This window comes from Coccidioides posadasii, chromosome 1 (genome assembly GCF_018416015.2).
Source record: "Coccidioides posadasii str. Silveira chromosome 1, complete sequence".
NCBI lineage: Eukaryota > Fungi > Ascomycota > Eurotiomycetes > Onygenales > Onygenaceae > Coccidioides > Coccidioides posadasii.
Genome location: NC_089407.1, coordinates 1,122,381 through 1,134,640, shown reverse-complemented (window position 1 = coordinate 1,134,640; position 12,260 = coordinate 1,122,381). Strand labels below are relative to the sequence as shown.

Here is a 12,260-nt window from a genome sequence, read left to right as displayed (position 1 = left end):
GCTTGCGGCGTCGTGTTCCGCTGCGAGTTCGGAATCAGTTCACTCTGCACGGGGAATATTTTTCCCAGATTGGTGCTCTGGTCCCGATTCGAAGTGCCATCCCGACACCCGTTTGCCCTCTCTCTCGCTCGACAATACTAAAGAAACGACTTCGCACAATTCCTTTTTCCCCTAGCTGGAAAATCGCGAATAATTGAAACGAGGTCTGCCAAAATGAGGTACGTGCCAAGCTACGATCGAAAGAGCCAAAGCTCCCAACTAATTTGTTGACTATCCCGCAGCTCTTGGACGTCAAAGGAGAATATTAACGGGGTGTATATCCCGTCCGCCCTACTGATCTTCGGTACCACAATCATCAAGAAGGAATGGATTGCGTATGCGACAGCTCTTGCTGTTGTCCTTTCAGCGTGGAAATTATTCAGTAACAGTGAGTCTCATGCTTGGTTGTTTGCGCCTCTCCACGGTATTAATTGCAATGCTGTATAAAATAGAGCCGCGAAAAGTTTTAAATCCCACGGAGTTCCAAAACTTTGTCCTCAAAGACAAGACTATTGTCTCCCACAATGTCTGTATCTACCGCTTCGCTCTCCCAAGACCAACCGACATCCTCGGCCTTCCCATCGGCCAGCACATTTCTCTTGCTGCCACAATCCCTGGTCAGTCGAAGGAGATCGTGCGCTCCTACACTCCCATCTCCTCTGATGACGATGCGGGCTACTTCGATCTTCTCGTCAAGTCATACCCACAAGGAAATATCTCCAAACATTTGACTACCCTCCGCATTGGCGATAAAATGAAGGTTCGTGGACCAAAGGGTGCCATGGTCTATACTCCAAATATGGTCCGTCATATCGGTATGATTGCTGGTGGTACCGGTATCACTCCCATGCTCCAGGTCATCAAGGCTATTATCAAGGGAAGGCCCCGAAATGGGGGCAACGATACTACTCAGATCGACCTTATCTTCGCCAACGTGAACCCAGATGACATTCTTCTCAAGGAGGAACTGGATCAGCTTGCCAAGGAAGACGACGCTTTCCGCATTTACTACGTCCTTAACAACCCACCAGAGAAATGGAACGGTGGTGTTGGCTTCGTTACTCCAGATATGATCAAGGTTTGTTTTACCTTTTGTTCCTAATTTTCTCAAGACCCCCTTGGGGGCAATGCGAGCTTCTATGATAAGCGATGCTAATCAGTTCTTTGTCAGGCTAAACTCCCTGCTCCGGCCGGTGATATCAAGGTTCTCATTTGCGGACCTCCCCCCATGGTCAGCGCCATGAAGAAGGCCACCGAGTCCCTCGGATACAAGAAGGCCAACCTCGTTAGCAAGCTTGAGGACCAGGTCTTCTGTTTCTAATATATTTCAAACCACTACTATTAAGTCACGGGTTCGAATAACATAGATTCGGTTATCTACATAGATCCGCTCACATCAGAAGAGTGAATAGGGTCGTTTCCGGAGTGCCACAGAGCGCACAGGTAATGAATAATTGCATCTCGCAAAGCATTATTAGCGGGTTGTTTATGGAGTATGTGGATGCAATGACAGCGTCAGGTGTATACTATGTATTTAGTATCGATTTCGGAGTAGATTTGTTTTCAATCAAAAGCCTAAACTTCGCCCATCCCGACACCTCCCATTGAAAAAAAAAAAAAAAAGAAAAAAAAGGGCCAGAAAGACAAAAGGATTGATCACGTGATATTCTGCCAATTCTGCCCCCGAGAGTCACTAAATTTGACCGCCTTGAAAAGTTGACTGCTGAACCAAGGGATGAAAAAGTGAATCAGAGTTTGGGCTTTATAGATATCAATAAATTGAATGTCCAATATAAAATCTGAATGCGCCAGCCGCTTGTTCAAAGCGCGTACTCTCTCGGCGCTGCGTTCTACTTCCGAAAGCTTACTCACGCCTGTCGCGTAACTTTTTATCCCTCCCAATTTCTCCGCCGCACCCCGCCATTTGCATCAGATCACTTGAACTACTCATCAACTCGAGAATTATCGTCTCGCCCGTCTCCAAGACTGCAGGCGCCCTCCACAATGGCGGCAGACGGTGTTATTCCTGCAGTAGCAGAGCTTTCTGTCCATGATACCACCAGCGAAGTCTCGAAATATCCCAATTGTTACCCCACCTTAAACCCGGTTGATAAATACCGAGCGCATATTGCTGAGTTGATTGGGCCGATCGTGGGAAAGGAGCCGGAGTTTGTTTATACTCGACTTCAATGGACGAATACTTTAGATAAAGGCGATTTACTTCTGGCGGTATGGAGTTCTAGCACCTAGACATGCTTTTTATTTTTTCGGGGAGAAAGGTTTTTCTTTCAGTGTTTGCTGATTTGGATTGGATTATCCTCTGGTATAGGTTCCCGCTCTCCAGATAAAAGGCAGGAAACCAACAGATTTAGCTGAGGAAATTGCCGCGAAGTTCCCTCAGTCGGACCTCGTCGAATCTCCCAAGGCTGCCGGAACACACTTGCAGTTCCACTTCCGCGCTCAACCTTTGATACATACTGTCATCCCTTCTATTCTTGAGAATAAAGCGACCTATGGAACAAATGCGAATATCGGCCTACGCGATCCGCGGGATCCCAGCAAGGGGAAGAAACGAATCGTTGTGGAGTTCTCCTCTCCAAACATCGCAAAACCATTCCATGCGGGACACCTGCGAAGTACGATCATTGGTGGTTTCCTGGCGAATTTATACAGAATCATGGGGTGGGACGTCATCAAGATGAATTATCTAGGAGATTGGGGCAAGCAGTACGGCCTGCTGGCTAATGGTTATAAAATGTATGGAAATGAGGAGGAACTTCTCAAGGATCCCATCAACCACCTGTTCGAAGTCTATGTCAAGATCAACAAGGACGTCGGTGAACAAGAAGGGCCCATTAAGGAGCTAAAAGAGCAAATTAAACTAAAGAAGGAAAAAGGTGAAGACGTTGCGGCGTTGGAGAAGGAGCTCGAGACTCTTGTTGATGCCAGTTGGGACGAAAAGGCTCGTCGGTACTTCAAGAGTATGGAAGACGGTGATGAGGATGCCCTTGCTCTGTGGAGACGGTTCCGTGACCTGAGTATTGAGAAATACAAGCAAACTTATGCTCGCCTCAATATCGACTTCGATGTCTACTCTGGTGAATCTCAAGTGAAACAGGAGAGCCTGTCTAAGGTTTACCAAACCATGCAAGAAAAGGGTGTGTCAGAAGACTCAGAGGGAGCCATTATTGTTGACTTTACCAAACATGGAGCCAAGAAGCTAGGAAAGGCCATTGTTGTCAGAAAAGACGGCACTCCTCTATACTTGACTAGAGATATTGCAGCTATCTTCGAGCGTGATGAGACGTTCCACTTCGACAAGATGCTTTACGTTGTTGCTGCTCAACAAGACCTTCATCTAGCGCAATTGTTTAAGACCGTGGAGCTGATGGGCCGGAAGGATCTTGCCGAAAGATGCCAGCATATCAACTTTGGTATGGTTCGTGGCATGAGCACCCGAAAAGGAACGGTTAAGTTCTTGAACGATATTCTCAAGGATGTCGGTGACAAGATGCATGAGGTGATGAAGAAAAATGCTGTCAAGTACGAGCAGGTGCAGAACCCGGATGAGACGGCCGACACTCTTGGCATTACGTCCGTGATGGTGCAGGACATGAGTGGAAAGCGGTATGTATACCTTTTTTTACCCCCTTAGCTTAATGTAAACTCAAACGCTAACACGTTGTGTATCAGTATCAACGGCTATGAGTTCAACCTTGAGGATATGACCTCCTTTGAAGGTGATACGGGCCCATACCTTCAATACGCTCATGCCCGTCTATGCTCAGTGAACCGAAAAGCCGAGATCGATCCGTCAGTCCTCGGCTCTGCAGACTTGTCTCTTCTAACCGAATCACATGCCGTCGACCTTGTCAGATTATTGTCTCAGTGGCCTGACGTCGTCCTTAATTCTATGAAGACGCTCGAACCCACTACCATTATTACATACCTCTTCCGCATGACGCATACATTGAGTTCCGGATATGACACGTTGAAGGTCGTTGGTAGCGAGCCGGAGCTGAAGAAGGCGAGAATGGCGTTGTATCACTGCGCGAGACAGGTGCTAAATAATGGAATGAGACTGTTGGGATTAAATCCTGTCGAACGGTATGTTATTCCCTGCCTGCCTTAGTTTCTTAAAGCAAGAATGAGCTTGGCTAACTGTTGCTCTAGAATGTAATTCCGTTCATTTCCCCCTCATTATTTTGTATCTTTCCTTATACCTCTCTCCATGCGAAATCTTTGCGTTGCATCAGCTCAAGTCGGGATCTGGATTTAATGGGCCTCTAAATTCTTTTTGTTTAAGAGTAAAAGTAGAGTAAATGACAAACAACAATGTTTCAAAGCCCTATCTTTTTGTTTACATCATAAGCATTCTCTTTGCTACATGAAGGGTGAGGCTCTGGTGCAAAGAGAGTATTGTACTATCACAAGTACCTGTTGTCTCTGATTTATGCCCTAAACCACCCCACCATGGTACATTAGTTAACAGTCTAGCCTGAGGCAGTCCCCAGTAAGTAAGCATGTACGGTATATCAAGCACTTCTTGGGTGAAGTGGGGTGAGAGAGAATTTGCCTCTTGACAGGTTACTCTGCTGGCGGGCAGGGTTAAGCTCTATCGAAGACTTACATATATCAACCTACCAGAACCCTGTCAAACTACAGGGTGAATTTTCTTTTTCTTTTTTTCTGAAAGGATTTCCTAGTGGGGGTCTCAGCCAACGACCCTCAAATGGGGTAGGTTGATGTATTATGTTTGCCCAAGTTTCCGGCCCATTATCACATTCCAATTGCGAGCTTCAACAGCGCACAAGGCAAGAAGCTCATCCGAGGTTGGCTCAGTAAAAGAGTTACAAAGGGGAGGAAAGGCAGGACTACTTCTTTTCATTATTATTATTTGCTTCTCCCATCTCTCTGTACGGAGTATGTATGTAATAAATTAGCTTCTTTTCTTTTAGTTTTTTTATTTTTTATTTTTTTATTTTATTTTATTTTATTTTATTTTTTTTTTGGTAGCCATCGATAGTGGCTAATACTTTTGACAGCCCAAATGAGGGGCCGATCCGCAGCATGTATGAAATCATAATACACATGACGGGTCCCCGGGGGCTTTTCGAGAGGGGCAGATTTGGCATGATTGGTGTCCGGATCTGGGAGCGGAATTGGCACCTAATCTGGCCCACAGGGTAACAAGCGGCATTTAGGGGCGGAAATTGGGGGTTCATGGAGGGGCAATCTGCTGGGTAGTCTGGCGCGGCTGGGAGGGGTAACTAAATATTTCGCGGGAGCGATGATGATGATAGTGTCTTTTTTGCTTGTCCAGTCGAGTATGACGAAATCTTGAGCATTGGGTATTCTGAGCCAACGAGGGTGGTTGAATTGGCGGGATTGGACTGTTGCCTGGCTGATGGGAGCACGGAGTATGGATTTTCTTCTTGTGTAATCCGTACGCCAGTCTGCCTGTACTTGCTTGCTGGCAGTCGAGCTGGAGCGGGCCTTGGATGAGTGATGACCATGGCCGGGGAAGAGAGCAACCCATTTCCGGAGCAATTCCAGTCCAACAGCCCCTCCATGGTGGCTTCGAAGGAATAAGAAAATTTTTTTTCTCTGGCAACCACAGATGGACATCCAGTGGATGGATGGTCTGTGACATCCTTGACGCTGCGTCGGATCAGGCCCATCATTGCTACTGTCCAAGTCAGGACGAGTGTGACTTATTGAAACGAAAGGTCCTGGTGTAATTTGACCTTGGGAGAATGCGAAAGGAAACAAAGAAGGGAGGATGGATGATCGAATACGAAGAGATCTGCTGATAAATCGATCTTATGGATCGGGGTGGTGATACAGAGGACACACTTCCACCCTTGAGTTCCGCTTGAATCGCAGCGGGAGAGATCTGGGTTGTGTTGGACAGCAGGGTCATCAGCGGCAGTTTCATAGACATCCATTGTACTGGACATCGAGACAAGCGACAGCTGACGGGCTGCTGCTAATCCGCCTGTCAATGGATTTTCTTTTGGTCTCTGAATTAATTTTCTTTTCACTCTTTCACTTGACCAGCCTTAGCCCTGGCATGACGCACGCAGCCGCAATCCAAAGTCATGTTATTGGGCAGGAAAGGTCACCTTCCAGGCCCATTGGGCAGCAAAAATAGCGAAACCATTTTTTTTTTCCCCTTCCCCCCGATCCCCTCGACCAGGATGAAGTGGGTGAAGAGTGCCTTTTTCCCGCCGAGCTTTTCGCGATTCCTTGGAATCTCTTTGGCTGATCTTTCTCCTCGAGGGGTGAGTCACCTGAAATTAATTAATACCTGCGGTTCCTGAACTGTGTTTGCCAAATGGTTACGTTCCCGTCTCCTAGTTGCAATCCGATTGTATCCCGTGGCTTTTAGAATCGCGCAGCAGCAAATAGGCCCCCTTTTTCAACAGGTAACAATCAAGACCAACGCTGCCTCGTTCTTTGTCGAATTGAAATCCTCTTCGAATTTAAAAATAACAAAAGGCCATGGAGTTACTCCCTAACTTACGTAGATTTCGTCTGAGCAGGTGTCGAGCTGTCACTCTAGGTTGTCCCTGCGCCACAACCCTTGGTGATAGAAGACAAAAGCCAGCGGTCTTATCGCGAGTTAGTTAAATAGCGGACGATAATTTCGTAATTAAGGACCGAAATGCCCCTGTAACTGACCTGTTTGAAGCAGCGCTTTTCTATACTTTTTTCATTTTCTGTCCCATCAGAGTTTTCCGGCGATTGTTAAGCCTGATTGTCAGCCGGGAAAAGTACCTTTCATCCCATCTTCTCCTTCTTCCTCTTCCTCACCTGATCTCCTTGTCTGTTCCCGTTGAATAAGGGACTTGTTTCTGGTAACTATCCACGACTTTTGACCGGGAAATCATGGCGGCCTAGCCTGCAGCCAACGGTCTCTAAGTTATAGGGAGCGCAAGCGTCGCCCATCAGCACGACTCGCCCACTATGAAATGCATCATGTGAGCCCGCGTCGCCCAATATTCTTTTTCTTCTGTTGCCCGCTCGCTTCTCTCTCCTTCTCCCTCTCTCCCTCTCTTTTTTTTATTTTATTCTCTTCTCTTTATTCTCTGCTCCTGTGCGAGTAACTTTTTTTCTTTACCTCCTTCATTCAGCGAAGCAACCCTCGGTGTCTAACAAAAAAGAATTTCTCCCCCCACCAAGAACAGCGCCTTAATAATTTCCTCCGAAGCGCCTCTCTCTTCATCTCCGTAGTTACCCACGAAAAATAATTTATTGTTCCGCCAGCCCAAACCGTCTCAGTTTCATTTCGACCGGTCTGCCCGCCACCGTCTCTTCCCTCCGGCTCCCCATCGCCCATCCTTATCATTTCCATCCCTTCGAAGGCTCTACGTCGCCTGATCCCAGTCGTTTATTCCCCGTTCCACCCTCCGTCGCTGTTCGTCGCACAAAAGTTCGGCTTAACGACCACTTGTTGCGGCATCGGTGTCCTCCCGCAAAGGACCACCACAGAGCGTTTCCTTCACCGACCAAGATCGCGAATCATCTCGGTAGCATTCTTACCTGGTCCGCCGTCCGATCCCGTCTGCATACGCCCGCCTCTTGGTGCCAACTCTTCTCCCTCTATCCCCCAGGATCCACGATCATATCCGAAATTTTATTTTAACTATTGGATCCTCAGCCGACATTCCCAGTTCGTCACATCCATATTTGTCATCCCTAACGAGTCGAGAGCACTGCGCCAATACCTTTACTTCTTTGCAGGAAGTTTATTAGCCCCTGTGATCTGAGCGCAGGAATTGCACGTTTTGCAATTTGTCTGACCCTCAAATTCGAACAACTCCTTTCTCGTATTTCTTCCCGCAACCTTCTCCCTACCTCCCTCTCCGTCTAAATCGACGCTCCGGACTTACTCTCTCGGTGTAAATAACTCACCGTTCCACCTCGTTGCTTGCTGCTTTCTCGGTGCCGGCAACATCCTACCTCACCCGATCAAGCCTTTGACAATTCGATGGAGCAATTGACCCCTTCTGTGGATTCTATATCAGAATTGAAATTTCGAGCGAGCGTATACAGGTGAAGGTCCCTGCGAAATCGGATAACAGCTTGGGTTTTGCATATTGGAAACCGAAGACAATACAAACTCTCTGGCGCAAGAAGGAGGAACAGGCAACTGGAAACTCGGTCGTGGATTGGGGAGAGCGAAAGGACCGAAAATTTTTTTTTTTAAAAAAAAAAAAAAAAATAAAAATACAAAAGAGAAAACCCATCGCCAAAATTATTATTTTCGGCCTAGAATCGACAACAACATCCGAGCGTGCATTCTTTAAATAACTTTCGAGCATCAAAATTGAAAAACGGCCGTTTGACGTGTCAACATTTGAAGTGTGGTGACTGGCTCACTCCCTCAAGTGTTATTCGACGGTTCCGCCCCTTTTGCCCCATCTTGGGCCAAAAAGTCACAACCAGCGGATAATCCCGAACTTACCAAAACACCCTTGCCTGGACCCACCCAAGAGGCACGACCTCCCCGTCATGTCGCCCAGACCCTCATATCAAACATACGCTGCCTTTTGCGAAGAGTTTGACGAGGACGCCAACGTTGTCTTACCGGGGACCCGCAAGGTTGCCAACGTATCAGTGAAGCGATCCCGCCCTGAGCTCGCTCCCTCCGGCCCTAGCGTCGACGGTGCCAGCGATTCTGGCTACTCGAGCAGAACCGCCATAACTGTGGACAGCGGTGACTCCTTCGCTAGTGGCACTGTGAGCCCTACTTTCCCCCCATTGGCTACTTCAGCTCCGACTCGTGATATCGCTCGCTTCCGAGATCGAGTCGAGAGGAAAGAAAAAGATCGTTCTGGAAACAAAACCAGAGAGAAGAAGGAAGGGAAAGAAAACAACAAACCGCCCCCGCCACCGCTCCCACCCATCAAAACCATGCCTGTCGCTTCCCCTCGAAGCTCAAGCAGACCCCCTTCTCTGCAAAAGGGGCCGTCGAAGCCTGGCAAACGGGACTCAGGCGGTGCCAGACATCATCCAGGTACGTGCTGGGACTGTGATCAGTGGGGACTTCACCAAGCAGCTCTAGCTGGGAACGTCGACCTACGAACCATGGAGTCAGCCAACTATTTTCAACCTCACCCCCCTCATGGGTACGAGGTTCCCCCGTCGCCTCAGACTTCACGATATCCACCTTCTATCAACCAAGAAATGCATCCTGGTACTCCTATCATACCGCAACCTCGCCCTCATCGTTCGAACTCTTATCACACCCAGAACAGACCGGTTAGCTTCCACTCTGGAACGGTGCCGGATATGAACATGATGTATATGTCCATGGGCCATCCGTCTGCCTACGGCCATGGACCCCCTCTTTCGGCGTCCGCATATTCAAACAGTTTCTACCCTTCCTCTCCATATATGGGCGGTGAGGTCACGGTTCACCAGTCTCCCACCCCATCCTATGAGGTCGCCCCACGGTCATCCTACGAACGTCCCAGGGAGCGCCCACGCAACAAATCAGCATCGAGACCTCCTACTGAGAAGCCATCGGGCAGAAGGCCGTCGGTTTATAAACGGCCTGTTGTGGAATATCATAATTCTCCTTCAACCCAATTTGAACCGGAAGAATACGAACCAAGACCACCTCCGGAACGCCGTGCTCGCCGGCAATCTCGCTCCTATGACCCAGACGAAGACTATTACCGCATGGCACCGCCCCCAAATCCTCCGGTGAAATACAAACAGCCAACTCAAGTCATTCCAGTTAACAAACGCCCTCCAACTCGAAAAGCAAGCACTACTTCCTCCACTCCAACCATCCATCGGACTGAACCGTATGATATGTCGGACATGCGTGCTGCACTCCCACCTCGAATGGGACGTAAACAGTCGCGTGATCCGGTCGTCGAATCTGAACGTCGACCCAGCATCCCCGCTCCGGCAAGGGAGAGGCCTCCTCGAGCGTCATCGTATTACGATAACGGCCCAAGAAGAATCGTTGTGGAAAATTCGCGTCGCCGTCGCTCGTCGATCTATGCAAATGAACAGGCACGCGAAATGGAAAAAAAACAGCGTGATGCCGAAGACTACCAGGCACGAGCGGGAAGGACGGCACCGTTGACGGCGGAGGCTCTTCGCAAAGTAAGAGCTAGCCACCAGAGGGTCGAAAGTGACAGTGAAAGTGACGAGACTTCGTCCGAAAGCAGCCATGAAAGTGACACTCACACTAAGACCGGAAGTGGGGTTGGCAGCGGAGTAGGGAGCGGCGTTGGCTCTCGAGCTGATGATGATAGCATTACCATGATTTTTCGTGGCGTCAAAATTGATCTTTCTGGTGATACTATGGACAAGCGGATTAATCTTCGATCAGGTGACGAAGGAGGCCTGGAGGTGAACATTGAAGGGAGAAGAGGGCCACGGCGATATATAATGTCACGATCTGATACCACCAGCTTGGCCGGCAGCAGAAGAGAGATTGAAGATGTTCGACGCATTCGAGACGATATGAGATCTGAACGAGAGAGTCGACACTCGAGCCGATCAGGTTACAGTGGTCGTGGCCTGCTTGAGTAAACCCCACTACCCTTGAGCCCAACTTCGATTCAACATGGGTTATCAGAAGGTTCAACATAGTCCTTTCGGAGCATTTTTTTAACAACCTATCCCCCCCTTTTCTTTTGGGAGCGAATGAAAATAGCATCACTCAGCGTGGCAAAGCTTGCCACAGAGGAAATCGCTCTGAAAACATCAAACAACAAAATAAATAAATAAAAAAACGGAGTCAAGCATTCAGGGACAACCTTCGACCAATAAACTCGGGAATGGTTATACAAAAAGGCAAAAAACCGTATGGGAGGCTATGTGTGTTTTTAATCCGACATTAAAAGTTGAAAAATTTTGGTATCCATCGCGTTTCCCCCTTTTCTTCATTTTTCCAGCAATATCACCCTCCATTTTCTTTTCTTTTCTTTTTTTTTATCTTTCATATCCATGCATGTATCGAGCCCAATCTGGTGTGTGTTTCCATCTGCGTATTATTTCTGTTTTGGCATACTTCATTTGCATTACCCCATTGCTAGCACTCTAACACATGTATCTGCTTTTGATGTTGATTTGATGTGGAATGCTATGATCTGTACGATTGTTTATGACGTGATGGATTCACATTGTTGATGCTGCATGTTGCATTTTTTTTGGAATTTTTCTTTTGGATCTTTTTGTTCTTGGTTTGAATGTATTTACATTTTGTTCGAATTTGCCCATACCTACACATCCCCTCTGTTATGCCCAATGCGATATGACTACTAGTTATGCCTCTTTTCCATTTGAAGTTCTGTCACTTCCGTTTTGTTTGCTGAACTTGTGCCTTCGCGATCGATACATTGATAGCTTTACTTGCTGCCTAGCTTTATTCTACTTCTGCGAACGCGTCTTTGAATGAGATTCTCGAGCTGATACCCTTCTTACTTACTGGTTTTATTGCCTCTCTACGTAGTTCAGCTTCTTTTTCTCCGTCTTTTTTTGGATCAACAGTACAGTTTTGAGCTTTGAAAACATTTTGGCATTCTACAAATATGTCCGAATTCCTTGGGGAATACTAGCGTGTCAAGAGTCGGTGGTTTCACTATCGTTTCAACACCGATGGGGGATTTCGTCTTCCGAAGGACTGGTTTGGCACCTTTTTGAGATTTTATATTGGCCTGCATAAATTTTTCCGGTGGGGTTTTTCTCTGTTTCGACTGCTCGATCTTCGACATCGCTCTTTGGGTGCGATCTGATGCATCGAGCAGACTGTGGGGTCGATCTCCACCTGATAGGGCTTAGCGGCCCTTTTAAGCCTTGCCAAGCACTGACGGTTTGGTCAACAATCACGTGGTAGTGCGATGACATAATACACGTTGCCCGTGACAACGAATCAGAGTAAACAAAAGCGGCAACTCCTCCCAGCCTCGCGATTTAATATCCAGCACAGGACAGTCGGCGCTTTGGGGGTCGACGGTTCGCGGGCTGCCAACGACCAATTTTTCTTTTTTTGATCTCCCTCCTGATTCTCCCAGTCTTATATTTCTAGCGAATCTTGATATTTTGACGGATGTCGTCTTCCATATCATCGACGGGCGAATCACCGTTCCATTCGTTTTGATGAGCGCAATGACGAGCTGTTAACGACGCAATCGGTGTTAATATTTAAGGGAGGTAGATGGGAGCAATCTTTATATGTTACCACCTCTAACTGC

At 47.6% G+C, this 12,260-nt stretch overlaps 3 protein-coding genes across 3 annotated transcripts; all 3 read left to right on the top strand.

The window, feature by feature from the left end:
* The first annotated feature begins 143 nt into the window (after positions 1-143).
* Positions 144-1,673, top strand: CBR1 (NADH-cytochrome b5 reductase). The gene is made up of 4 exons (XM_003067528.2): positions 144-218; positions 282-427; positions 492-1,117; positions 1,211-1,673. Exons 1-4 carry the CDS (start codon positions 214-216, stop codon positions 1,358-1,360), a joined length of 927 nt encoding a protein of 308 aa, XP_003067574.1. The 5' UTR covers positions 144-213; the 3' UTR covers positions 1,361-1,673.
* A 171-nt stretch (positions 1,674-1,844) lies between these two features.
* Positions 1,845-4,388, top strand: D8B26_000279 (uncharacterized protein). Its single transcript, XM_003067529.2, has 4 exons — positions 1,845-2,268; positions 2,369-3,666; positions 3,733-4,146; positions 4,213-4,388. Exons 1-4 carry the CDS (start codon positions 2,044-2,046, stop codon positions 4,217-4,219), a joined length of 1,944 nt encoding a protein of 647 aa, XP_003067575.2. The 5' UTR covers positions 1,845-2,043; the 3' UTR covers positions 4,220-4,388.
* A 2,625-nt stretch (positions 4,389-7,013) lies between these two features.
* D8B26_000278 (uncharacterized protein) lies at positions 7,014-11,847 on the top strand (the record flags this gene model as incomplete). The annotated part of the gene is made up of 3 exons (XM_066123178.1): positions 7,014-7,022; positions 8,434-10,592; positions 11,814-11,847. 3 exons carry the CDS (start codon positions 7,014-7,016, stop codon positions 11,845-11,847), a joined length of 2,202 nt encoding a protein of 733 aa, XP_065979252.1.
* Between the last annotated feature and the right edge of the window lie 413 nt (positions 11,848-12,260).

Excerpts from the sequence above, each read along its gene's own strand:
- CBR1 (XM_003067528.2), top strand. Across the intron at positions 428-491 it reads GTGGAAATTATTCAGTAACA|AGCCGCGAAAAGTTTTAAAT; the intron begins GTGAGTCTCATG and ends TGTATAAAATAG. Across the intron at positions 1,118-1,210 it reads TTACTCCAGATATGATCAAG|GCTAAACTCCCTGCTCCGGC; the intron begins GTTTGTTTTACC and ends GTTCTTTGTCAG.
- D8B26_000279 (XM_003067529.2), top strand. The coding sequence starts at position 2,044 with ATGGCGGCAGACGGTGTTATTCCTGCAGTAGCAGAGCTTTCTGTCCAT. Across the intron at positions 2,269-2,368 it reads AAGGCGATTTACTTCTGGCG|GTTCCCGCTCTCCAGATAAA; the intron begins GTATGGAGTTCT and ends CCTCTGGTATAG. Across the intron at positions 3,667-3,732 it reads CAGGACATGAGTGGAAAGCG|TATCAACGGCTATGAGTTCA; the intron begins GTATGTATACCT and ends GTTGTGTATCAG.